This window comes from Pteropus medius, unplaced genomic scaffold (assembly GCF_902729225.1).
Source record: "Pteropus medius unplaced genomic scaffold, Ma_sr-lr_union100, whole genome shotgun sequence".
Taxonomy (NCBI): Eukaryota; Metazoa; Chordata; class Mammalia; order Chiroptera; family Pteropodidae; genus Pteropus; species Pteropus medius.
This window is the reverse complement of record NW_024354496.1, coordinates 66,456-93,963: the sequence shown is the minus strand read 5'-3', so window position 1 is coordinate 93,963 and position 27,508 is coordinate 66,456. Positions and strand designations below refer to the sequence as shown.

The 27,508-nt window shown below is 53.7% G+C and overlaps 1 protein-coding gene across 5 annotated transcripts in view; it reads left to right on the top strand.

Annotated features, from left to right (window-relative positions):
* SHROOM2 (shroom family member 2) overlaps positions 1 to 27,508 on the top strand; it is a 105,543-nt gene that overhangs the window by 47,050 nt on the left and 30,985 nt on the right. For all 5 annotated transcript variants that reach the window (XM_039852217.1, XM_039852216.1, XM_039852218.1 and 2 more), the window contains exons 2-5: positions 8,442 to 8,593; positions 18,838 to 18,969; positions 21,651 to 24,015; positions 25,241 to 25,338. In XM_039852217.1, the coding sequence (XP_039708151.1) occupies positions 8,442 to 8,593; positions 18,838 to 18,969; positions 21,651 to 24,015; positions 25,241 to 25,338 (2,747 nt within the window). The remainder of the gene's footprint in view (positions 1 to 8,441; positions 8,594 to 18,837; positions 18,970 to 21,650; positions 24,016 to 25,240; positions 25,339 to 27,508) is intronic.

Sequence of the window (27,508 nt, the reverse complement as noted above, 5' to 3'; positions counted from 1 at the left end):
GGGCGCAGGGCGCAGGGCGGACGTCTGCTGGAAATGAACGTCAGCCTACGGCAGCCTGCGGCATCCCGCCAGCGCCCTCTGCTGCCGGTCACGCCAGGGTGCCGGCCAGCCCGGGTCATGCCCGCAGGTCCTGCCGCAGCTTCCCAACATCCCGCAGCCGCGGCTGCGAAGGGTGAGGCTTTCGGAGTCGGGAGGCAAGGTGGTGCCAAGTGCTGGAGCAGGCTGTTTGCAGATCTTTCTCCTGGATCGTAGCTCTCCCCGACTGGGTGTGGTGTTCATAGAACGCGCCCCGTACGTGACTGGCCAGAGCGTTGCTGCCTGTGTCCCCTGCGGCGCAGCCGATTCGGCTGATCAGGAGTCCGCCAAGGCCCCAGGCCTGCACCTTCCCAAATCTGGAGAGGAGGCACGTACCCCAGCTTTGCTGGTACCCCAAGGGGCGGCAAGGCGCAGGGCGCAGGGCGCAGGGCGCAGGGCGCAGGGCGCAGGGCGGACGGGTGCTGGAAATGAACGTCAGCCTACGGCAGCCTGCGGCATCCCGCCAGCGCCCTCTGCTGACGGTCCCGCCACGGTGCCGGCCAGCCCGGGTCATGCCCGCAGGTCCTGCCGCAACTTCCCAACATCCCGCAGCCGCGGCTGCGAAGGGTGAGGCTTTCGGTGTCGGGAGGCAAGGTGGTGCCAAGTGCTGGAGCAGGCTGTTTGCAGATCTTTCTCCTGGATCGTAGCTCTCCCCGACTGGGTGTGGTGTTCATAGAACGCGCCCCGTACGTGACTGGCCAGAGCGTTGCTGCCTGTGTCCCCTGGGGCGCAGCCGATTCGGCTGATCAGGAGTCCGCCAAGGCCCCAGCCCTGCACCTTCTTAAATCTGGAGAGGAGGCACGTACCCCAGCTTTGCTGGTACCCCAAGGGGCGATAGAACCCCAGCTAAGACTGACGGCTTCTTTGGCTTCCTGTCCCGCTGGCGTGGATTCTGAGCTGCCGCTCCCAATTGCCTGAGGCAAGCTCTTCTCTAGCCCTCGCTTCACGTTTTTTTGGGGGCCACGTGCCTCCTTCGCGCAAGAGCGGATCACCCAGCCATCCTCTCGCTTTTGCACATCTCCCTGGCCTGGCCCCGTCCCCTGTCCAGGTCACACCTGCCTGCCTTCGTCTTCCGGCGCTGATCCCGCCTCGTTTTAGGGAGAGCGGAAGGGGATGTATTGGAATCTGCAGAGCACAGCCTCGTGTTGCTAAGCTCTGGACTCATAACCGACTCGCTCCTCTGGGTCCAGAGCATCTCAGGATTTAGGTTTATTTTGTTCGTTTTTTAATTATCGTCCTATCCTTTTTCTTTTTGACATTTTTTTTTTTTTGGTGGTCTACCATATGGAAAGCAATTTTCCTTTCATAGTTGAGATTTTATGGGTGGTTTGGAGGATGAGTACACAGACATTTCAATTTGTGTCCAATTGTTAACATTGTGTGTGCTCGAAAATCTGAAAAGCCACGTAGTTGCCATTCTTTGCTACTAGTTATTCCAGGGACTTTCCAGGTTAGCCCGATGGATGCCCATTTCCCACGAGAGGATATCAAGTATTAATAACTTCACATGTTGATAAGCTCTTACGTTATAGGTCCTGCTCAATCAACGATTTACCGTCATAAACTACATGCCCAAATTTTGTTTTTCATGGCACATTAATAAGATTATTAGGGAAACTGGAGTATTATAGGGACCAGGGACATGGAGAGCCAAGATCAAGGGGCGCCATTCTTTAGGAAAGCTGATGAAAAGCAACACATGGCTGCAGATGGCTATTTCCTCATGCTTTGTATTTTTGGTGAGAAAACCCATCCCCTAGCCCAGCCAGGTAGTGTTAAGCTGATGTGTAGGACTGCCAGAGTCTGGGATTCAACATCCTGTTCTCTGCTTGTACCAAAAAATAAACAACCAGCCAATGACGTCACCACTTAAAAAAAAAAAAAAAACATATGGTTTAAAAACGGGATGAGTCGAGGTTCCCTTCTTCTTAAGCATGTTTGTAGAGCTCCTCTAAAACTTGCATTTCCGAAGTAGTTGATCAAATAGTCCCCGGATCGTGTAAGGGAGGCACAGACTGTTGGATTCGTAGGGCGTGTGACGTGGTGTTAACTACCCTGGGCATCCCTGGCTACTGCTTCATGAGGGGCTGGACTTCGCTCAGTTTTTAAGGGTGTGTTTTTCACAGGTGGATCCTCTGTAGTGCCTTGGTTGTAACCCCCTCAGACGGTTCGCCCTTTCCTGAGGCCGTTTGGCTGGGAACGAGGCTGCCTGCTGTGTTCTCCCACTGCGGGGGCTGGTGACTATGAGGCAGTCTCAGTACACGTGTTCGGGTGCAGGTTTTCTGTTTTGAGTCTCAGATTGTTTCACAATTTGATACTTTTCCCGGATGAGTCAAGTTTCTTTTCTAAAGCAACCGAGCTGGAGGGGGATGAGTCAAATGATTCGACGCCGCGGACTAAGCAAGGAGTTTCAGTGATCGCCCTGTGTAGTGAACGGCGTGGCTTCGTCACGCGTGTATGTCACTGTCTGGGAAGTGAGGCATTCCTGAGCTAGTCCTCGCTGACATGTGTGTGATTCACGGGCTTCGACACATGATGTTGGACTTACAAAAAAAAAGTTCTTCCTCTTATCACCCTGTCTCTGGTCATTGTCATTTTCTGCATCACTCAAGCTCAGCACAGGAGACCCCTGTCCCCTGTCCATCCCCGATCACGTTGTCAGTTCCGTCCCAGCTTCTGAAGCCCTCAACGTTGGTTTCCTCTGCCCCGTGTTGCTCTGAGCCCCGTTGCTGTGCAGCGTGGGGACGGAGTAGGCACCCATTTCCTTGGCATCTGATTCTGAGGCAGAGAAAATGCGTTTTATGTGTAGCTGCAACACAAGTCTTTGAGAAGCGTTAGCTTGAATAAATAGCATTGCTGTCCGGCTTCCTCGCCTGCCTTCTCTAGGCCCCCGTGACCCACAGGATGTGATCCAGATTCTGGTTCAAGGTCAAGTTCCCTGTCTTCCGCTTTGTGCCCTTATCTTCCAACACTCCCCTGCGAGAGCGTTCCAGTCTGCCAGACTGACATTCCTCAGGTGGCGTGTGCTTCCTGCCTCTGCGCCTGTCTACCCGTCACGATCCACTCCAGAATGTCCTCCCGCTCGCATTTCAGGGCCCCGACCGTGCGTGACACCTTTTCATCTCCACCCCGGAGACAGGTGAGCATCCCCCCCCCCAACACGCCTGCTGCCCGGGCACACAGACGCTTTCCTTGTATGCCTGGTCCTCCACTAAAGGCTCATCTGCCTTTGCGGGTCTTCATTCTTGATCAGCTGTCACATCCGTTCAGTGAAGTATGAAAAGTCGGTTCCAGAAAGACTGTCATCAACTGTTTTTTTTCCGCCTGCTGCTTCCAGAGCAAACATTTCCATAAGAACAATAAGGCATTCTGCATGTCGTGAGACATTTAACTCTTAATTGGGGCTGTAAGAGGGAGTTTTCTACACGGAATGCCAGTGAATAACTCAGGGCTGGAGGATTTGGTCTGTCCAGTGCGGCCCAGGGGCCCGGCCAGTATCGTGGGTGTGTGGTGACTTCTCTGCCTGCCTACCTTTTTGGAGAGGGACTTTGGAGTTAGAACAAGTGAGCCCTGGCAGAACCGAACTGCCCACTTCGTGGCTCCCACTCCATTGTAAGGCGTTAGGAAGTTACCTCCGCCAGTTACAATGCCCAGGGCTGTCTTTGTTTTGTAAGGCATGGGACCGTGGCACAGTGAGCATCCATGTCTGTCATGTGAGATGCACTACAATGAGACACACTGCAAATGCCAGCAGGCAGCCTCATTGCCCTATGAAGCTAATGCCAACTTCAGGTTCGTTTCTCACCGAGTTCAAGCCTAATACTCACTACCTAATGTGAGAGTATTGATAGGTGAAAGAGGGTAGGAGGGGAGATTTTCAAAGCTTTGTCTTTTGCTGGCTGCTTTCTCTGTGGTCACAGTAACTATCAAAGAGATGCTTTGTCTCGGCAAGGGAAGCATGGGGAATAAACAACCCAGCTACTTTGGCTGCCACACGCAGACCTGAGTTGCTGGGACGTGGGGTGGGGTGTGGTGCGGTCCAGGCAGGTGACAGCCGTGGACTCTGGTCTTCATTGATGGGGGGAGACGGGGGCCTTTCAGAGTCTTCGTAGATGAGAGGTGGCAGGAAGGTGTCCTTCGCCGTGAAGACGGAGTACATGACACCACTGCACGAGCCTCACGAAACTTGTTTCTGTACAAGGGTTTGTAAGACTGAGACTAGACACAGGCGACGTGTCACCTCCAGGAGGTGTGGCCTTCGACACTGTCTCGAGACCCCACGAGTCGTTAGTCATGGCTTTTGCCGAAAGTGTTGCTCGTCAAATTCGAAGCTCTCCTCGGAGAGAGAAGGACACATCTGCTCAGTCTTATGCCGGGTCGGGGGGAGCCAGTGTAATAACGGCCAGGTCCTGATTTTACGTCCTGAGGAATGCTAGCGTTTGCTCTGGGAAAATGTACAGAACATCAAAGTGACGTTTTGACCGCAGTTAAAATGTGTGTGATTTAGTGGCCTTACAGGGTCCTGCCGCCATCACCACTGTCCATTTTCAGAACTTTTTTCATCTTCCTGTACCAAAACTCTACGTCTTTCCGAAGGAGCTAGCTTTTATTTTGAAAAGCACAAAGTTGGGAGGTGATGTCCCAATGCCCTTTCTTTCACGAGCCAGTGATGTTAGTTGTTTAATTTTTACGAACTTATCTGACATCAGACACAAATCGCCACATGGCAGAGGGTTTTGTTTCTGAAAGTGGACCCATATTGGAGGTCCTGGCATTTCGAGGGTGTGTGTTATATGTCTTTCTCTGGGTCAGGGTCATTCAGATGAGAAAGTTCCTTTACTTTGCCACTTGCTGGCTGTGTCCTTGAGGCCACTGTTCTAACTGGGCCACGCATTAGAATCACTGCTGAGGACGGAACTTATTTTTCTAAGTTGATACTTTGTTAGCGAATGATTGTGTCAATGTTTTCACATTGTGCATTATGTGTTGGATTCTTCCCTTGAATACTTTCTGGAGCCTTCTTTCTAACCCAAGCATTGTGTAAATTGGAGTCACAGTTCATACCATATTTCCATTGGCGGCAGAGTTGAATTTGCAGAAAATCAGCTATCTTCACAGAGGCGAGTGTCTCTTAAGTGACATCAATGTATGTACATAGATAGATGTAGTTTTCATCTGCTGCATAAGAGCAGTTTTCCCCAAAAGATAAGAAAGTATAGGTTTAAGGGAGAAATGTCTGCTATCAACGTGTATTGAAAGGGGCCCATCTTTTTACTTATTTGTTGTAAATAAATTGTAGGTTTATGTTCAATCATGAAGATATCTCTTCTGGGAGCGAAGAGTTAGTTACCCTTTATTCTGAACGTGTCCAGTCGAAGACAGTTTTAGCTAAAAATCATTAGGAACTGATTTGTACACCTCACCTAAGCTTCACATTAGAAGCTTGTAATCCGTAGCGTCTGCATCACAGGTCAGCTTTGCTATGCATTGTAAATATAAGAAAAGAAGGGGAAAGATCAGAATTCGTGGTCTGGAGTTTGTCACTGTGGCATCCACGTGGACGGGAAAGACCGAGGTGGGCTTGGAACCGGGTGTCATTACCGACAGTCAGGAAACTTCCTGAAGATACCCAGTCGCACAAGGCGTCCGGCTGGTGGGCCGGCCTTGGGCCCCTGGGCCTCTGGAGCTGTGACTTGTCCCCTGTTCTCGCTGTCTCAGGCGTGGCCGTCGTCCCTAGCTGCCCGGGTGTCCTTCTCTGCTTCAGTAGGGGCATCGAGAGGAGCAAACTTAGCCACGCGGACAGGCGGGTCCCCTAGCACCAGAGTGCAGATGTGCACGGACCTGTTTGGCTGCCACAGCGGGCCGTGACACGGCGATGCTGTCCTTCCGTCCCCTCAGTCCTCCTGGGGCAGGAGCCCTTCGTCCGTGAGGAAGCATATGCCAGGCCCCGTGCTGCAGCCCGGGCACCCTGTGCCTGTCCATTTAGCCGCCTCTCTGTGGGCCGTGGCTTCCTCCACAGTACCTGCCCCCAATGCGTTCTGCTGTCTGTCTCCAAAATCCGGGCTCCGTGACAGTGTGCCTTGAGCATCCACACCGGAAGGGGGCGCACGCAGTGCGAGGACTCGAGGGTTTTATGTATGTGTCCCTCGTGTCTTCTGCGCTGACAGTCCTGGGAGTGTGTGGAAAGGGATACAGTTATCACCGGGCCACAAGCCTGCACATGTCTTCCGGGTGGGGACTGTGTCTTTCAAGTCGCACCCTCCCCCTCCGTGTCCTGTAGCTTCGGCCAGCCCCTCCTCCCCCAGCCCTCGAAATGCTGGGGGTCCCCGGTTCTCTCCGTGGTTGTGGTTTGTCCATGGGTCTGTGTTCTGTGTAGGTAGCCTGCTTTGGTCCTGCCACCGCTTCAGTCTTTAACTACCCTCTGCCAGGGGTCACTCCGTGTGTAGGTCAGCTTGCATGGGCACCCTGGCCTCCTGCTTGCACTGGCCTCCCGCGTCCAGCCCTCCTCCCTCCACCATGTGGACCCGACCCCGTGGCTCCGTGTGGCCCGGGGTGTAATCTTGGGTGGCTGGAAACTGACTCAGCATCAGCCTATTATTACGTAGGGCTAAAATTGTCTAGACTTTTGTAACTAGTGGTTAACTGAATGCGTCGCTTCACATTTTCGTTAGGAGTGGCCGTTTGGATTTGTCGACGCTGTCGACTTGCGGCGAAGGTTTGCTTTATTCAGCTAAGCGTTCCGCTGTCCTCGGAGCTGGGTGGAGATGCTGGCAAAATGCATGGTATCGGAGCTGAGGCCCCAGACAAAGGACCTGCCTCAGCGCCCTGTGCAGGCTTTCGAAGCAATTCTTGGGGGGCGTCCAGTCGGGGAGCAGGGAACAGACTGTGCACCAATGTGCTCGTAACGACCCTCTTTGGTTAATAGTTTTCCTGGCAGTTTGTAAACATGATGGCTTTTTGGTACAGAACACGGGTTGGCATACTTTTTTTTCGTAACAAGCCAAGTAGTAAATATTTTTGGCTTTGCGGGTCAGATTTCTCAAGGCTGTCCTGTAGCAGTATGTAAACAAATGGCTATGGTTGTAGCCCAGTGAAATTTTATTTTTCCCCCCAAGAAAGAAAAAGGCGGCTTGGCTGGATTTGCTCACAGGCTGTAGCTTGCCAAGCGCTGGTGCAGAAAACAGTCTGGGCTCATTGATACCGAGGGGGATTATTGCTCTTCAGGAAAGAGTAGGTTGAGGATTTAAAGACTGAGATTTCTCCAGAGGAAACTTATAAAATGGGTAACATTCAGGCTTCTCAGGAGCCAGTCAATATATACTCATGCATATGTGTTTAGCACTGAGCAGTGAATGTCTTAATATACACTGCCTGCTGTAATCTAGTTTGATAATCAAAGAAATCGAGTGTCAGCAAGGATGGAGAGACAATTGGAACCTTCATACGCTGACGGCGGAGTGTAAACTAGTACAACCGCTTTAGAAAAGTCTGGCAGTTTCTCAGAATGTTCACCCTGTGACCCGGCCAGCGGCTCCTAGCCGTGGATAACACACCCACGAGAAAAGCAGACACGGTCAGCAAAAACGCGTACACCAGTGTTCACAGCAGCATCGTAGCCGAGAGGTCCAGAGAATTCAGACGCCTGTCAGCTGATGAATGGATCTGTGAAATGTATTCCGTACAATGGAATATTATTCCGCCATACGGGGAATGAAGTGGGGACACACGGGACCGTGTGCCCGAACCTCGCAAGCCTCATGCTGAGTGAGTTCAAGGAGCCAGACACAAAAGGCCACACACTGTGTGGTTCTTTCCATGTGCGACGTTGAGGTTAGGCACAGCCACAGAGGCAGGATAGTGGGTTAGCGGGTGCCGGGGGCCGCGGGGATCAGGCCGAGGCTGCCGATGGGCTTTGAGGTCTTCTCTAGGGTTAGAGGAGTGTTCTGGCATTGCTGGTGGTGATGGTCGCACGTCACCGAATGTACTCAAAGGGCCACTCGCCTGCATGTTCCCACGGGCGCATCGTGCGGTACTTGAATCAGATCTCAATCCGGCCGTTGTCAAAGTCTTCTCCCTAGGTCCAGGGTCAACGGGTGAGACATAATTAAAACGATCCATCGTTATCGCTTGGATAGAGCAGGGCCAGGGAGTGACCCCGTGTCCTCAGAGCCACTGTTCTCGGTTGTGTGTGTGCCTGAGCGTGGCCTGCCCTTCCCGGTCCCCTCGGCGAACGGTGGCCCGAGTGGGTCCTCTCACGGCTGGGTGGTTAATTGGGAGGCCTGTCCCAGAGCCCGTTTTCCCGGGTGGGTTCCGGGGACTCGTTTTGTCCGTTCGAGAGGCTCACGTGACGCCCTTCTTTGTTTCAGATCGAAGAGGGAAGCAAAGCCGCGGCGGTGGACAAGCTCCTGGCCGGGGATGAGATCGTCGGCATCAACGACGTCGGCCTCTCGGGGTTTAGGCAGGAAGCGATCTGCCTGGTCAAGGGCTCGCATAAGTCCCTGAAGCTGGTCGTGAAAAGGTGAGACCCAGGCCTCACGTCACGTCACGTTCCCCACCAACGCGCAGAAGGCGGCGTGTGACATCTGTGTGGCTCGTCTGTATCATTTCGGCCGTCCAGGTTTGGACTTAAATTGCGTGTATGTGCATGTGCGTGCGTGCGTGCATGCGTGCGTGCGTATGTGTGTGTATGCATGGAAAGGCAAGCATGTAAAATGATATCTCTTGGCCGAGGATGAACCAAGCATCAAAACTTTTAAAAGACTGCTTTTATGACGACTGATTGTTTATTTTGATTGATTAAGGGAATTTGAATACTCATCATGTCTTCCTCTGGCACTTAGAGTATTATTTGGCAATGTAGGTCATTCGCTTGGCAGAGAGAAAACTGTGTTTCTTCCAAAGGAACTGATGTGTTGTTGCCCGCTGTTTACACAAGGTGGCAGACTACTGTGTTTTGGGGTTTTACACCGAAGAGGAGTGTGACTGTAGGGGAAAGCCAGCCACCAGCTGTTCTTAGCGCTGTACTGAGCTCTGAGGGGACCCAGCGGCCAAGTCACAGCAAGTAGATTGTTGATAGACATTCGGATGACTTGAAGAGACTAGAAAGCAAATTAGGAACATGATGATTGTATACACAGGAAGTAGAATAGTGCCCCAGACACCGTGAAGGTGTTTGTGATTTGTAGTTTTCACATAAAAATAATGCCACACCTTGCATTTTGTAGTCGACTAATTCATAGTTTACTGTTTCCATGTCCTTTTTAGCCGCATCTGTGGACTCTTTTCAAGACTGGCTGTAAATTTTAAACAATAAATCGACTCAAGCACTTGCTTCCAGTTTTAGTATGGAGTTGAAGTCAAAGTCCCAAAGGCCTTGACTTTTTTTTTAATTTAACCAAGGTGGAGGTTCAGGAACAAGGAAAGACAGACTGACATCCTTTGCCACACTGGTTTAGCAAGCTCATCTCAAATCCGAAAAATAAAAATCTCAGAGTGGCAGTTTGGAAGCTCTTTAGGGAAGAGGGACATGAGAGGCCACACGTCATATTGTACAATTACTCTTTCGTGGTCACCTCGTGAACCCTTCCGCGAGACAGGACACGTGTTTTCACAGGACGCAGGTAGATTCCGGAGCGTTGGCAAGGATGCTCCGGGCACCTTGCTCCGCAGAGCTCAGGCAAGAGTTATAAACCGTCTCTGGGAGTCATCACCCAGACCCCCGTGGGATTGGGGTTCCATCTTCTGCCTCCCCTATTGTCTCCATAGTGGGGCTGCCGGTGCCCCCAAACACGAGCCGGCCCGCTGCCTTACTGTGGGGACAGTTTCGTCTGTTTTTTGAGGAAAGCAGCAGCTTAGCTGACACTGTAGACAAGCTCTGGGTTGCTTACTGCGGTGCCTGACGCACAGGGCCGAGCGAAGGGCTTGGGTTCGTTGATTCAGATTGGCTCGAAATGCAGCTGGATGAGCATCCCTACTGGCTTTGAGCAGGGAGCTGACACTGGGGTCCCTTTAGTCAAACCGATCAGTGTGACACTGGCCAGCCCAGGGCAGGCAGCTGCACGTAAAACGGACGGAGATGTTGACACCTGTTGGCGGCACGGAATCAGAAGGCAGGAATGTTTTTACTGGCTGTATCTCACAAGGTAAAATGACATGTCGGTCAGTGTCAGGCCTTCTTGTAGAGTCTAAAAAGTAGATACATGATAAAGTTGGTTTAGTAGTGATATACGTGAAGAACAGAATTGGCATCCCCGTAGAAAGTTGGATGGAAGACACAGGTAGCCCGTTTCTAAAATGAGAAGCACAAGTAGGAAACCAGCATATGAGAAGTTTAATTAGGAGTCTGTGAGGTTATTTAAAAACGAGACACTGGGTTTTGACTCTCAAGTTGGCACAGATCTAACAGACTAGCAATGCCCACGGTTGGTGAGACCGTGGGGACCTATTTGACGGAATGCTGGTTAAATTACGAATGAGACGAGTTTCCTGGTGAGCAGTTGGGCAGCGTGATTCCGATGGCGTATCGTGGACACAGAATTTCATTTCTGGGATCCTAGACATTTAGCAAAGAGGAATTGCTGAAATCAGTTAGAGACATCCATACTGTTCACTGAGGCAGCTGGCGTCAGCACTTACAGACGGGGATGGATGCCCAGCAAAGTCAAGTTGAGTGGAACACACAAAAAACATTTATAGATGTTCCTTTTTTTTTTTTCCCTAAGTTTTAATTGTGGTGAAATAGATACAAAAACTTTTTACCATCTTAACCATTTTCAAGTATACATTTCCATAGCTTATTCGTTTTATAGCAATAAAAAGACCGAGCTCCTTGCATTTGTAAAGAGGAGATGCCTTTAGGGTCTGCGCCTGTGTTTACAGAAGTCACGAGGATCGGTCACCAGGAAGCCATCACATTCTGTTTGCACAGTCCCCAGAAGGAGTCGGTTTCTTGCACTGTGATCAAGACGAAAAGTTTGACCCCTGGCGGGCGGATGTTGGCACGCCGGCTACAATGTACCCCAAGGGTAACTTTTGACTCTGTTTTTAGTTTTTGAGTAATACATGGGGCCATCGTCAAACATCCGTGTTCCAAAGGGAATTGGTGGAATGCAGAAACTCACACCCCCCTTTGCACACGCACGCACGCACACGTACACACATGCGCGCGTGCACACACACGCACACGCCGGGTGTCGTCTTTGTGCCCCCACGCCTGCCTGCGTGTGCTCCTGGATCACGGCGATAAGTTCCGAGCGTGGGAGTTTTTGAGTCCGAAGGTACGGGTGTCGTGAAGTTTGTTTCGGTTCTCTTCGTGAATGTCACAGGTGACCCCGTGGTTTTCGTGTTCAAACGGGCCTTTCTGTCGTTGTGTGTGAAGTTGGATATCGTCCCATATGTTTAGAAGCTTGTTTTTGAACCAGAGGAGCATTCTTAGGGATATAAAATAGACCGTCTGAATCCCGCTCAGCACGGCATCCGCACCCCGAGAATGGTCGGCGGGGGTACGGGGGAGGGTCCTGGGCTTGCCGGCTGAGTGGCTGACCCATTGCTCAGGTGTGAGGGCTCAGACTTTTGCCCAGAAGGATTGACAGCAGCCACTATGTAGAAACCTTTGTCTTGCATGCTCCAGACCCGGGTTCTTCTCAATGACGACCGAGCAGGATGATGATCTGGCTTACACAGAATTTCATATTTTAAGTGATAGGTATAACCGGATACAGAAACAAACCCAGTAGTTTGTTCAAACACTTCTGTTTTTTGAAACACACTTTCAGTAACACACTTAGGTGCTTAAAATGTCAAAAAAAAAAATTTGCATCGATTTTTAATTATAGATGGAGGTATTAGAAAACTAGAAAATCTGAAATTGCGCTTTGTTTACAAATGGGGATGAAATTATCCACAGTGGTTAATTAGTTCACATTAGGACCTGTCGCTGCCCTCCAACACGTGGCGAATTGCTGCTGGAAATTCTGCATGTGATAACAACTCAAACTCCAAACGAGTGCATTACTTTCCTTATTACAAAGGCACCAACGGGTGGTTTGAACACGATTTCTCTTAAATCAGTAACATGCCTCCTGCTCTGTCTAGATTTAAGTCTCTGCTTAAATCTTGCTGTCTTCTCTTCCTCCATCGCCAGGCAGCCACTAACCTGGCTCGTCTCTTAAATTACTGAGCGGTTTCTGACGTTACAGAGAGAGCTCAAACACGGATTGGGTACTTTTCTTCCGAAAGTGGCTAGTTTATAAAAAGGCACTCCGTAAGTAACTCCTGGGCTGAGCCAGACACCCAGATATCACATGTTGCCTTGTTTGAGGAATTTGGCAAATGACACATGAGCAGGCTCAAGCCTGTTTCACCCGATTGAGCTACCCGGCCCCCTCCAGCGCCCTGAGAAAGGGTGGCTTTTCTGATCAAGACAGAGATCAGATTAGGATCCTGATGGTAAGATTGTCCTGGTTCGCGTGGGCCCCTCCACGTTAACCAGATACCCACGGCTTCGTAAACAAAATGGGGATCTGGGTGCACGTACCAGCTGCCTACCACTGGTGACAGCTGCTGCGTCTTTCATGCCCCAGGCTGGTCTGATTTCAGTGTGTGTGGGCAGCCGGGCACCGAGCCGCCAGAACAGGGTCGTAGCGGGCCGGCTTTACGCAAAGCTGAATTGAGCTCCTGAAAAGTACACATAGTTTCAAACACCTTAGGGAAAATTACTTCTAAATACTATGCCTGGGATTATTTTCTAAAGCTTCTACGCCTCCCACCTCATCGTTAATATTACTCTCGAACCAGCCGGCGTTGCAATTCGTTTTGCCAGGGCCAAATGATCGATCGGGCTGATTGATGCTATTTCTTGCCCCTTTGCTGGCAGTCTTAAACCCTTCTGTGACTCTAAATATGTCCACTCAGCTGGCGTTCGGGAGCAGATCAGCACCCCGGGGTGGGGGGGTTCTCTGCAGGAGGCTGCAGGGGTTAGCCAGAGTGCTGTGGCTACGCTCGCTGGGACCCATTCTTGCTGGGAGCACGTTTCTTACGACAGGCGCTGGTTTCTAGACATCACCGAGTTGCGGTGCACCCTGCAGCAGGCAGGCGCTGTGCTGTGCTCCCGCCAGCCCCGGGCTCCTCGGACCTGTGCTGAGCAGGTGGCTCTGGGCGAGGGCCCCGCCAGGGGTTAGCACAGGTGTTCCCGGAAGCAGCTCCGTGTCATGGTGCGGCGGGAGGGCCGGGACGGCTAAGACCTCGCAGGTTGTGTCTCGTCTTCGCTCCCGTCCCCCCCAGTCCCCTCCCAAGCGTTTCTGCCGGAGGGGGTGCATCTTAGTGGGGACGCGGGCGGGTGTGGGCAAAACCCTGTGCCTTTGGATTTTGGAGGGTGGGCTGAGATCGTTTGTTCAAGTTCCAGGGGAAAAGTTTCTATTTTGCGCATTTAGAGGATTATGGTTTTTTTTTTGCTTCTGTGCTTATTTTCTTATTAAAACAGAGTAGACTTGGAGGTGTGTGCTGGACAGACAGCCTGACTTGTTTGGGCTAAGCCCTATTTTCAATCGCTAATTGACCTATATTAGTTTCAGACGTACAGCATAATAAATCAGTTTATGTATACGCTGCAGAGTGATCACAGCAAGTGTAGGTGACATCCATCACCACGCATAGTTACAGTGTTCTTTTTCTCGTGATGAGAACGGTATTGTTTTTATTAACATCAGAAAGGACCGTGTAGATCACAATCATTTCCCCTTGGGAAAAGTTGCTTCTGTTTCTCAGTTTGTGTGTGGCGTCTGCCCTTCCAGCAGGTGACTCTCTAATTATCTGAGACGTTGCATATTCTAAGTCAAGCAGAGACTGGCAAAAAGCGTTTGGTTTTCATTGCAAGGCATGCCGGCGATGTTTATCAAATTCAGTGTAAAAACATCGATGGTGTCTACTGTTAAGATGTGCAGAAAAACGTTTCACTTATTTTTGCTTCTTTGTTCTTATAAATGACGCTCATCTTCCCTGTTGCCAGTCTTTAGGGCAGCTCGTAATTGGTTATCTGAATGGCTGCACATTTGAGGGTCCTGCGTTTCTTTGCCAAAAAATCCAGCCTGCTGAAATGTTGCCAGGAAGCGTGTCGGCACCCTTTAAGACACCGAGCGAGACGAAATCGCACATGAGACGGTTTGGGCTGTGTGCCGTGAACACACGAGGCTTGGACAGAGCTTTTGTCATAACGGTGGTGCTGGTGAGATCGTCTCCTGTTTCGTTTTTGCAAACACGACTGGGTTTCTCGATATGAAGATTGTACAAGTTCATAGAAAGCAAACTCAGTCATTCGGGTCTGCGTTCGCTACGTGGCACTGCTACGCAGCCTTCTCTGCGGAAGGCCCCAGGAGGGACACCAGAGGCCAGAGGGACAGATGCCCCCTCGACCTAGTGTCTCCACAAAGGGGGGGGGGTCCCCACAGTCCCCACGGAGGGCGTCCCCGCCGCGTTCATCCTGTGTGAGAGCTGCTGCTAGGCCTTTGTTTAAAATGCCGCTTTGATGTCTCGTATCGGTTTCAGCTATTTAGGTCACTTGGGGATGTTTATCTTTCCTTAATTTTCCTCTCGTAGAAAGGCAGAAACCACTGGACTCACTCCACAGGACTACAGATTTTATCACGTGGGATGTCACCATGCACAGCCTTTCACTGTGTGACCACTGCTGGCGAGAACTCTCTGCCATAGAAATCCTCCCGGAGTGCTGCTCGGGCTTCGCCTTTTCTGTCATAGTAAATATATAAATGTGTGTGTGTTACCGTTGGGAGAGTGCTCTGAACTATGTTTTCCACACGCGTGGATCACACGTTGGAAGCACTGCAGCCCGGCGCTTAGGCTCATGGCATTTGGTGCCGGGCCCTGGGAGCTGGCACCGGTAGGCTGACCGGTGCGGGTGGGAACAGCTCCACCAAGTGGTGACTCTGGGAGTGGCAAGCAGGATGCAGGGTGACCTCCACAGTCTTTCTTGATGACAAGATCCTTGAGCGGTTTTTGAAGGCTGAGCCAGGTTCAACATGCAAATATAGCCACATGTCAGGGATCCGAGGGCCTCCCAAGGAGAGGCGGCAGAGAGGGTGCAGCAGAAACGGAGGGTGTAGGCAGAGGGGCGATGAGGTGGCTCCGGCTAGCTCGGTGCTTCCCAGGCCTGGGCTTGTGTCTGAGTCACCGGTAGGGCTCGTGCATCACACCTGGCCTGGCCAAGCCTGCGCCAGGTAATGGCAATGCTGCTGGCCCAGGGGGTACACTCAGAACCCCCGGGCCACATGCAGGGGGCCTGGGCGCATGAGCTTCCTTCTGTGGAAACTGGGAGCAGCTGAAGGTTGTAGAGTGAGGGTCAGAGCTGGCCCGAGCAGCTGCAGCGAGATCGGGCTCGGCAGCAGGCAGAGGCGCGCGGGGACAGGCCTGGACGGTTAGGACGTCACCTTCCCGCTTCCCGCGGCGTGGCAGGAAGCAGACAAAGGCGGCGGGGTCACAGTGAGGTCGCTTTTGTGTTTGTAGGACAGAGCTTTTTATGGGTTGCTTTCTTCTGTGAAGAGTGAAAAGAGCGTCCGCAGTGGTCCCTCCTCCAGCCCAGGCACCCCTCAGTGTCTTCCTGGCCTGTGCCCTCTGAGGGACCTGTCCCTCGGGGCCTCTGCACCCTCTCCCCTCCCTAAGTTCTGGGGTCCCCCTTTGCTGGGTTTCACAGCCTGCCCATTTCCCGCTTTCCCGCCCGGTCCCCCGACTCACGGTCCACTTCCTGAGGCCCGGTCGTCGACTTATTTTCCCCAAAAGGCTTCCCCAGCCCCTGTGTGGCCTGAACACTCACACGCTCACGCGTGTCCCGTCACAGCGTCTGCCCAGGGCTGCACGGGTCTTAGGCATCCGACTGCCCGAGCTCCCAGGGACCGAGCTCCGACCTCGTTCGTTTCATGAGGCCGTGCCCGTTCGCTTCATTGGAAAAGGTTAGGAAAATAAATCCAAAACTTCCCATGAGAGGTATTTTTTACCTGAAGGATGATGGTCTGTTCTTTATGCGAATGGTGCCTATTTCATGGAAGCCGTGATGCTCCCAACTGCTTTTCAAAAAGGAATTCTGATATCTCGGTCTGTTCTTAATTTTCAGTGCTATCCTAGGCTTTTTCATATTTCCGATCTAAACCCTGACCTTTCAAAACAAGACTATATAAAAATGCAGAAATGCACTGTGAGGACCAGGGAACTGTGTTCATCTCGGGCGGGTCCGGCCGAGGACTCGGCCCCGTTGCCCTTCTGCAGCCCCGTGCAAAGGAGGGGTCAGGCCGCCCCACGGGGGGCACCACGTTTCCGCCGTGGCATCCCTACCCATGCCGCCCGGCACAGAAGCGTGACCGTGGCCATCTCTGCTTGAGCTGCATGGTCATTGGGGCCCAGCCCCTGTCGCAGCCCTGTCCACTAGCCTCTGGAGTGCTCTCCATCAGCTCGCCCCGACTTCACCCTCTGTCCCCGCCTCCTGCAAGGGGCTTCGTTCTTGGTCTCCTGGTCTAGACCTCTACACGCACACCACCCCCCGGGCACGCCGCCCTCAGCTGGCTGTGTCTGTGGCCTGGCCGGGGTGGGTGGGGGGACTCCCCTTTGCAACTCACCCGTTCGTTCCGATGCGATGTTGGCCTCGGGGCTCTCTCCCACCTGACCGCAGCAGACGGTCCGTGTCAACGAATGGTTCAGGTGCGGTTCGTGGCCTTGGCCAGTTGTTTGTCCACTTCCGATGCTAAGGGCTCTGTGAGGTGGCCGTAGGGGGCTAACCATGCCCGGCGCGCAGTGCGTGGTGGTCTCCCAGGCCTCCGTGTCGGGGGCTTCGCTGTCCTGCAGCCCGTGTACTCTGCGTGGCCCTGGCGTCTCCAGGGACCACGTGGTGTAAAGCCACCTGCGTGTGTGTGTGTTGTGTTTTGTGTGTGGTGTGTGTTTTGTGCCGTTTGTACGTGTATCACATGGTTGTGTTTGCATTGTGTTGCGTGTGGTTGTGCTGTGTGTTGCGTGCTTGCTTGTGGGTTGTCTGTTCTGTTGCGCGTTTTGCGTGGTCGTGTTCCGTGTCGTGTGTCGTATGCGGCTGCGTGTTGTGTCTTCTGGGCCGTGTGGTTGTTCGTTGTGTCTGTTGTGTGTGTGGTGTGGGGGAAGAAACACTGCACATTTATTGACACGAGGTCCTTAAATCTCTTCACACTCGTGTTCCATCTGGGGATGGTTCACACTCACCAAAGGGATGATAAGTGTCTGAAAACTAGGTGACATGTTACCACAAAGCAGAAGGCACTTTCTTTCCCGAGCCTTCTTTACTTTGCCTCCAGATTCAATCGGCCTAGTTTCTTTCCTTCCTGAGTTAACCGTAAAGGAAGATGCAAGAAGCTGCGGATCATATAGCACTGGAAAAGCCCTCTGAAAGTGAAGCTCACGTGGCCAGGACCTTCCTCACGAGGGTCTCGATTCTGTGAGGTATCGTCCTGGCTTTACAATCCCTGTACTTCCCGTGGTGTGATGAATTCATCTGTGTTACGCTTTAGTTCACGGACGACTCGCGTGAAGCCAACACATTCCCCATTTCGCCAGCCACGTGTTTTCCCTCGTTACTTCTTGGAGTCGTTAGGTGGTTTTCATAAGTCTTTTTTGGTTTTCCCTTGGATCTTCTCTATTGGATAACATTCTTTAACGTTTTTGCCTGCTTCGAAAAACGTTTAGTCTCCCTCAAGTTCCACAAGGAGCCCCGTCGAGCTCTCTTTCTGTTCTTGAGTCGTAAGCCGCCCACTGCGAGGCTAGTTCTGCCCTGAATTGAAGACGTGGCATTAGGAGCAGAGACTGGAGCCTCTGTCATGTTCACGTGGCACCCGAAGGGCTCCCCAGCGGGGCGTGCCGCGTCACACCTGGGCCGGTGTGGCCAGAAGACTAGCAAACCACACATAGGATGGTGGGGCCTGTGGCGTGGGACCCGAGGAAGCGTCATGCCACGTTCGGAAGTCCTGGGCTTGTTGGACACGTGACAGGGACCTTTAGTCGACCTCACAGACGCTCTGAGAGGCTCAGAGCCATGCGTGTCTGCTAGTCTTAACTGCTAGATGGTAGTGTTTACTTAGTTAAGCTAACGACCAAACAGAGAAGCACGTAGAACTGTGACGCAGCTGAGCTGGGGACTCAGCTGTTCTGCAGTCCAGCGCCTTCTCCTCCGGGAGGCTGGTGGCCTGCGCAAAGCTGTGCTCACGCGGGGAGAGATTCTGTCTGTGACCTTGTTGATGGGGGAGGGAAGGGCAAAGTTTACGCGCTTATTTGGAAGACATTTTATAGACTAAGCGCTGGTTCACCTTTTGGAGCCCGTGGTTCTCATCTGCATCACGGTGAGTTCTCCATTAACAGAAACTTAAAACTGTTTCTGCCCAGATGTTTCTGGGAAGCCCCTGAAAGCGATGCTGTAAATCAGAGGTTCCCCAATCCCTGGAGCGTGGACCGGTACTGTCCGTGGCCTGCTAGGAACCGGGCCGCACAGCAGGAGGTGAGTGGCGGGCCAGCTAGTGAAATTGCATCTGTATCGGCAGCCGCTCCCCAGCGCCGGCATCACCGCCTCAGCTCCGCCTCAGATCCTCAGGCGTTAGATTCTCATAGGAGCACCGGTCCCTGGGGCCCCAGAAGGTTGGGGACCGCCGCCGTGAGTCCCGTAGGAGTAGCCGCGACGTCTCTGCAGTCTGGGCATGAAGGCGTGCTCTGCGTGACGTCCCTGAGTCGTCTTGCGTTCCTTTCCAGGAGGAATGAGCTCAACTGGAGGCCGCACTCCTGGCACGCCGTCAAGTTCTCCGACGACCACCCCGACACCATCGCTGCTCAGTTCTCCTCTGCCAGCGACTGCCCTCCTCGGCACGGCCGACACCACACGAGGTAGGCGCTGGTTTCCCACGGGGGCGCGAAGTTCGACGCTCCGTAACCCCTCCCAGCATCCCAGCCCTGTCCTAACGCCACTTCTGTGGCCTTCAGAAAGATTTCGTTTCTCTGATGGGAAAAGGCCCTGGATACACCGTTACCGATCGGACCCTCTAAGTGTGTTCCCTGCGCAGGCAGTTGTACGGTACTTAAACACAAACCAAAAAACCACCGAGAGCAATGAGGAACAAAACGAGCTTTCTCATTTCTGGTCTTTAATCGATGAATTGATGAGCCTGGGGACTCACCTCTTTGGGCTGAATCCTTTTGGGCCAGCTCTGAGCCCAGTGGGGTGGACACCCAGGCCACACTTGCCCACAGCATACCCTTTTGAGATTTTAACACTCATTAAAAGGTGGGAGCTACTTCTAGGTCGGGCAGGTGTATTTTGCAAAAGCTTCCCCGGGTGCTGCTGTGAACATATAGGAAAACCAGGGGCTTCCTATACGTTCACCCAATGCAGGGTGATGGCCAGCCCCGGGGGCCAGTGCTTCACCCCTGAGCACAAGACTGAGGATGTGGGAATTGTGGGTCAGTGGAAAATGGAGTGCTAGTTGACCTGGCACACCTGCGGCCCACATTTCAGAGTCAGAAGGGCTTATCTGATAGTGCCAGGTGGGTGTTGGCTCGGAGAGACTCTTGCTACTCACAGGGTACTGACTGGTCACCTCAGGTTAGTGGCCAATGTCTTTAGTAGGATCCTGTGTGCATGTGTATCTATGTGTGCGTGTGCATGCATACCTCTGTGTGCTTGAATGTGTATTTCTTTGTGCATTTATATGTATATGCATGTGTGTGTGCACGTGTGTGTGCACATGCATATCTGCACACATGCACATGTGTCTATATGTGTGCTCGAATGCTTGTATTTGTGTGTTTGTTTATGCATGAGCATGTGTGTGCATGTGTGAGTTTACATGCATATTTGCAAGTGTGCTTGTGTCTTCATGTGTGTGTGTGTGTTTGGAGCCAATGTAACCATCTCAAAATCAGTTTTTGGCCTGCTACAAATTTGCAAAGTGAAGTACTCATGGGAGGTGAAGGAAATATGTATCACATACAGCATTAGCTATTTAAAGTGACAAGAGATGATGCTATTGGGAGCTCAGGGTAATTTTCGAAAAACCGCAGATTCTCAGTTGACTGGTAAAACTTCAGTGAAAAGCCAGCCTTTTATTTCATTATTGAAGTGACTTAATGTAATAGGATCTCCATTAAGCCCATATGGTGGTTTCTCGAGTAAAGAAACGGTTATGCTGCCCAGACCTGTGGGGAAACCGTGCTTCGGCATTGTTTATATCTGTTTGCACTTGGCATCTCATGGCAAAATCACCTCGGGAGTGTTGGTGGGAGACTGGAGAGGAACGTGCTCTATTTCTGGGAAGGGTCCTTGGTCTGTCCTCACAGGAAGGGGCGTAAAACCCAAACAGTCACCTGCCTCCCTCAGATGGCTGACCCAGTTCACTCTGCTGTGTCCTTTTCCGAGTTTTTTTTCCTTTTTTTTTTTTAAGCCTTGAAGCATGAATATTCCAGCTACTTTGAGCTTTGACGAAAGTGTTTAACGTGCCTGAGAACAGAGTTTTACTGTCGAGAGCTGCCAGCCTCACCCAGACACTGTTACTACCTCACAGAAGAATTAATTCCCGAATTAACCACCTAGCACTGGGCTTGTTGTAATAAACCCGTTTTTTCGTTTGCTCCTCTTTGACCCCCATCCTAGTGTGGAACCCGAATTTTTGTCATGTGGGTGCAGCTCCAGTAAGCTCTGCAGAGTTTGATCCAGGGCACTAGGACACACAGCGTTTGCTCACAGTGATAAAGCCTGTGTCTGGGGTTATCGGCCAGATGTTCCACTGACTGCAAGTTGACGGTGGACCTGTTATTACTTTAATATTTGGGTTTGGAAAAGTAATGTTCTCTCCGAATTTCCCCTTTTAATTAGAAAATTATTCTTGCTCGATCGCTCCTTTTGTGTTCGTACTCGATAATAAAAACCACTTCGAACGCTGAACCAGGGACCCACATTATGTTCCCTAAGGGGTCACAGGGGAAATAGTTCAGCCTCTGTGGCCAGTGTGTCGTGAGCACTCACCTCTAGCTCGAAAGCTAAGCTGCCCCAAACTGTGTGTAAACAAGTGGCTTGTGATTGTGTTCCCATCGAACTAGATTTATGAACACTGGGATTTGAATTTCATATCATTTTCTTGGGTCACAATATAGTTTTCTTTTGATCCTATGCCACAGCAAACATTAAAAAGTCTAAAAACTGTTTTTTAGCTCGTGGGCTTCAGGTTGCCAAGAACTGTCCTTAACTAGTGATTGACAGCAGGTAGGTTCACACAGGCACGGCCTGCTGGTGACCGCTGTGGACTTTGGCCAGCCTGTGGGCATGAGGTGAGAGCTGGCCCGCCAGCACTGGATGGTCCTGCCCTCCCAGAGTCACTGTTTGAAATGCGAACACCCAGATGTGTTAAGGTCACGTTTCCGGTCCGGTGATCCCATTCCAGGAAGAATTATTGTCACCCGGCATGGTGACGTTTCTGCCCGGGGCCCGCTGAGTTCACACTGCCGTGTCCTGTCTCCCTTTGCTGCGACTCGAGTCTAACGTCCGCTGTCCCTGTGGTTCTTCCCTTTCCCAGTTCCTCCTCCCAGGACCTGTCGGGCACGTGGGAGCAGACGAATCTGCAGCAAGCCTCCGACCAGTTCAGCTCCCTGGGCAGCGTGGACAGCCTGGACCACCCCCCCTCCCAGCCCTGTCTCTCCGGATGCCTCTCGGCCGCCAAGTCCAACAGCAGCATTGACCGGCTGGGCGGCCCGAACAAGCGGGACTCGGCCTATAGCTCGTTCTCCACCGGCTCCGGGACACCTGACCACGCCTTGCCGAAGGCCGACGCCTCATCCACCGAGAACATCGTCTCCAAAGTGGGTCTGTGGGAGGCATCGCGGCCCGGCGGCAGCAGGCAGGATGCTCAGGGCCCGGAGGAGAAGCTCAGGTATTCCCCACCCAGGGTCCCCTGCGACAGTAGCAAAAGCCTGAGGCCAGAGGAAGGGCCTGGGCCCAGGCTGGCCACTTCCGGGAGGTCCAGTTTCGGGCCCGTCTGGTACGTTCCTGATAAGAAGAAAGCAGCAGCTTCTCCTCCCCCGCCCCCTCCCCCTCTCCGAAGTGACAGCTTCGCTGCCACCAAGAGCCACGAGAAGGCGCAGGGCCCTCCGTTCTCAGAGGCGGCCGGCGCAGCGCACTTTGCGAGACTGAGGCGGGCGCAGTCCCGTGGCGACTGCAGACCGGAGCCGGCCGATCAGCGGCGGAGGCCGGCACGCCTGGGCAACGGGAGGCCCGGCAGCGTGGGCAGCACCGCAGGCGTCCCCCTGGACTGCGGGTGGCCGCCGTCCGGCCCCGGGGTCCCCAGCCGGCTGCAGGCCTCTGTGTCCAGCACGGACGTGCGTCTCCCGCCGTCTCCCAGCGGGTGGCAGCACCTGCGCCACTGCAGCGACGAGAGTCTGTTCTTCCCCGACAGCCCCTCCTGGGTCCCCCTGCCACCCCGGGAGCGGCTGCGAAAGGCCCTCACCGTGGGCCGCCAGGAGCGCCCCGCCCGCCGCGTCCAGGACGAGAGCCCCTCTGAGGTCCAGTGGCCCAGTGCTCCCGACCACAAGTGGGACACTAGTGAGCAGGGCCACTACCACTGTGTGACCACGAAGGTGGGCCTTCCGGGCAGCACACGGACAGCGCATCTCCACGAGGTCCGCTGGCATCGCGACGTGCCTTTGGGTGCCCATGAGGGTCCAGCAGGCCCAAAATCCCGCTGTCACCCTCCTCAGCATGAGGCCCCGGCCGCCCAGGATGGGCAGAGGGGGGACTCAGGGGATAGAGGAGCAGGGAGCCGCTCCTCGGGACTGGAATGGCCCCAGAGAGCCGGCCTCAGCGACAGAGCCAGTGCGAAAAAAGTCGCTGACAGCTTCAGGTGGCCCGACGGAGACAGCGGCAAGATCTCTGCCCACAGGACGCCGATGTTGCACTCGCTGACTCAGGACAGCGTGCAGGCGCCCGAGGGCGTCCAGCTGGGCAAGCCCATCCGGAGGAGTGACCGGTTCGCCACCACCCTGCGGAACGAGATCCAGCTGCGGCGAGCTAATCTGCAGAAGAGCCGGAGCTCGGTGACGCTGGCCGGCCCCTACGAGGCGGAGGGCGAGGCCGCCGGCTGCAGGGCGGGCGTCAGGGCGGCCACGCTGGAGGCTGCGCTCCCGGGCACCTACAAGGACCACCTGAAGGAGGCCCAAGCCCGGGTGCTGAGGGCCACGTCGTTCAAGCGCCGTGACTTGGACCCCAGCCCAGCTGACCGTCACGCAGCGTCACTGGAACGCAGGGCCGGGGACCCCCACGAACGTCCCGACACTGCCTCCCGCGTCGCGAAGGTGGGCCTGGCCAGGTCGCCCTCGTGCGCGGGTGGCGTGTCGCACGTGGCCCGCATCGGGGGCCGGAAACGGCTCACGGCGGAGCAGAAGCTGAAGTCGTACTCAGAACCGGAGAAGATGAACCAGGTGGGCCTCTCCGGGGCTCAGGGCCCACAGCCCGAAGAGACAGTGGGGACATTTGCCGACAAGTGCAAGTTTTTCGAGGAAACCAGCAGGCCTGTTTCACAGAGGCCGGGGCCAAGGCAGGCGCTTTCTGGAACCCTGAAAGAGAAGCAGGCATGGGCTACAGGCCATGGGGGCGAGGGCAGCGAGCCTCGGCTGCAGGAGCCTGCCCGCAGCACCCCGTCTGCCAAATACATCAGAGGCCCCAGCAGAGCGACGAAGGTGGGGAAATTGGAGCCGCTGCGGTGGTTCGGAAGCTTTGCAGAGTACGAAGCCTCTTGGAGGAGGCAGAAGCAAGCCCAAGAAGTCAAGGGTTCTGGGCGGTATCACTCGGCCGATGACATCCTGGACGCGGGTCTGGACCAGCACAGCGGGCTGCAGTACGTTCACGAGAGGTCCCAGTCGTCACCGTCCGGAGATGTCTGCAAACAGGTAAGCACTGTGCACAGGCAGGACACTGCCACCCCCCACCACTGGCTTGAGGCGTGCCTAGGACCACCCCAGACGTCACGGCTCAGTGGCAGTGTGACTTTTGTCCAGCTGGTGGAGCATTTGTGTGTGCCAGCATCATCTTCTGTGGAAGGGGTCTGGGGACAGAATCCATGTGTTCGCGACAATTGCAAATGCTGTGTGTGTCACCCACAGCTCGAGTTCCCAGCCCCGTAGTCATCGTCTCTTGCCTGAGCTGTGCCCCTCTCCCATCCCCCATTAGAGTGTTCCTGCCTTAATACCAAGCAAAGAAACTTGGGGGAAACCGTAGACAATGGCAAGTTCTCCTCTGAAATGAAAAGTGGTCCTTTATGTGAAGGGTTAAGACGACATATGATAGCTGCTTTTTAAATATTGATGTCATTGACTGTTTTTAGCGTCTTTTCTATATTATTATTAGTTGCAAATATTTTTAAAACTGCTCTGGGGCAAACGTCATTAAAAAGCAATGCGTTATGCTGTCGCGCTTTTTTTAAGGTAAGAATTTTGACGGTCAGAGTCGACATCCAACTTTCTAGGAAGTAACGTATTTGGATCCATATTTCCAAGTCAGCAGACTGTCTGTCTGTCTGCCTGTCTGTCTCTCAGCTTTTTCTGCCGTCTAAATCTGCATCTGTATATGTCGAAGAAAAGATTTCCTGGAGCACCAGATGCAGCATCCTTTAAAAGAGCCAATAGCATAACATTGCACAAAATTCGGTGTGTGCCCGCAGAGGGAGAGCTGCCGTCTGTTGCTGGCATCCTGGTGCCTGCAGACATTGCGAGCATTGTTTCTGCCCTGGCCTGTGGCCTGCGGCCTGCGACCTCTCAGAATTCCATGCTCGCTCGGTCAGCAGGCGAGAACCCCAGACTGTCAGGTCCCGGGGCTCGAGGGTTTGCCGCAGTGAGTCGTAACCAGCTGAGTTTGATTCGATGTGGGGTGTTGGGCCCGTTTACAGGCCTCGCGTAGGCGTCCTGCTTCCTGCTCGGAGCTGAGGTGGACGCAGGGTGTGGTTGGGGCGTTTCGGTGCCACACTTTGCAGAGCGGAGCTGGCCAGCGTGCTGGCCGAGTGTTGGTGCCAGACGGCGGGCGGCGTCACTGCCCGTGGCCCAGGACCACAATGAGGGGGTTCGTAATAACAGAACAGGCGGCTCGATGACTTGGTGTGTCCCTTGCTGCCCTTGGCAGGAAGCCTCCATCGAACCGCGGCAGCCAGCCGAGGAGCCCGCCGAGCACAGAGAGCTTTCCTCCACAGCCTGGGCCGAGGAGGCACGTCCCGCCCTGAGGTAGGTGGTCTTGGGGTTGCCGACAAGGCTTCTCGGGGGCCGGGTCTCTTTATACTGGGTGAATGCTGGGTTAACGTGGTCGGCTGTCTGGCCAAACCCAAACTGGCCACTCACTGGACACAGTTTCCAGGGTCCCCGGTGTGGGAGCCCCGTCGTGTCTTGAGCAGAGCCGTGGAGGGCGGTGACGGCTCACGAGGCCATCGTGGCATCTTTGGTTGTTAAAATGGCTGCTGTTTTCGGTGCGTTGCGATCCTCCCTGTTGACGGGAGAAGCCCTCTGTGACGGGCCTGAATGAAATGCTTTGCCTGGAGTGCCGGATGCTTTCACAGCCTCATACGCAGTTGGGCGGCTGGGGCGCTGTCCCCAAGTCGGAGTCGCCATGGAGGGCGGCCGGTCAGGAGGGGGTTTGGGCGAGGCTCTCAGAGGGGGCGTATTTCGTGGGTTGACTGGGAGCTCTGAAGTAGAAATCAAGTCCGTTGGCTCCCCAGGTGAGGCCCGGAGCGCCGGAAAGAGCTCCAGATGGCAGCGGTTACCGGCAGCGTGTGCCACGATCCTCGGATGCTGCACATGCGGCCGGCCGTTCCCTTGTAAGCGAGGATGGAGTTTATAGATTAAATACGCCGTGTCACCTTGACCTTCATCCGTGAGGAGAGGGGGAGGAGAAATGTTCCTGCAGTAGCCCTGCTATGCCCGGGTTTAAAAGGGCTGACAGAGGGCTGGGAAGAAGTGTACAATGGGGTCGGCGCGTGCAGGATTTTCTGTGGCTTTGACAGTCTCCGGTGATGGGTGCGATTTTGCAATGAAACGCTAACCTCGAAATTCAAGGTTCCGTGGCAGAAATGACCGACCGAAGTGTTTGCTTCTGAGACGCGTATGTGATGGCGTTTTATTTCATTTGGCTTTCAACCAACCGAGTGCTGTAAGCCTCATTCCGGAGTATTAAATGTTTCAGTGGCTCCGAGGGACCACAGTGGCATTTTGTGCATGCTCGCGTAGGCAGGCAGTCGGTCCCTTGCCAATCGGCACGGCCGAGAGCCAGAAGTGCTGGGCCAGGAAGGAGGGCCGATGAATAACACAGCTACAGAGCCGAGGGCGTGGGGAGCAGGCACAGTTACAGCTCTGTTCCTGTGGGTTCCGAGCCGGTCACGTGACGCGCGCCAGCTGGGGTCCTCCTTCAAAGCCCTGCCGCAGGGTGGGGCGCACCCGCACCCTCACTGCTCTGCCGGCTCTGGCTCAGCTCCCCGCCTTGTGCTGTGAGCGTGTAATTGGAACCGCAGAGGAGGTTCCCGTGGTCGTTGTAGTTTAGCTACTTTGCAGTGAATAGAGAGGCCGGATGAATAGCTATGATGCGTATAGTGTGCGTGTGTGCGCGTGTGAGTGTGTGTGTGCGTGTGCGTGCATGTGTGTGAGTGAAGGGGGAGGCGTGTGCTCCATTTATCACGGCCATCCCTGTCTTCCAGCGGACCGCGTAAACCAGTCTGAAGAAATGAGTTCCAGAAGCTTTCTGCTTCTGAGCTGCAAACCCAGCAATTTTCGGAATTGTGTGTGCTTTTCGAGAGCGGCAAGCCTCCGTGAAATTCTAGAGTAGAAGTGTGGAAAAGCCGTTTCCAACTTTTTTTTTTTTCCCCAGAGAACGTTGATTTTTCTGAAGTATCGTCAAGAACTGGTGCAGTCGAAACATTAGATTGGAGGGTAAAAGAAATGGCAATTCAGGCAGAGGCCTGTCTTTGGCTCACCACACCTAAGATGCGCGATGTTTTCCGTATGTGTCAAGAAACGTAGCTGTGTCTGTAACGAATACAAGTTGCTGATCTGATGAGCGTGCGCAATAAGGAAAAACGTTCTTTGTTGAAATTTCTTGGGATGGCAGAAAGAGAAGAGCTAGTGTTTGTTCATGCAAACTGGCGACGTTTTTGGGGGGCTGCAGATACTCCGCTCTGTACAGAGACAAACAGGGCACAGGTGCTGCCCCCGGCGGACCTCGCGGTGCAGGAGGGGGAATAGACAGCACGGGAGTGGTGACACGTGGTTACAGTTCTCGTAACACGTCACACGGTGCTGCAGAGTCCGGGAGGGACGAGGAGGGCGAGGTGGCTTCTGGCAGGGCTATGGGGAGGACAGGTGGCGGCCGAGCTAAAATGAGCCCAGACACGAGGGGACACATCGGCCG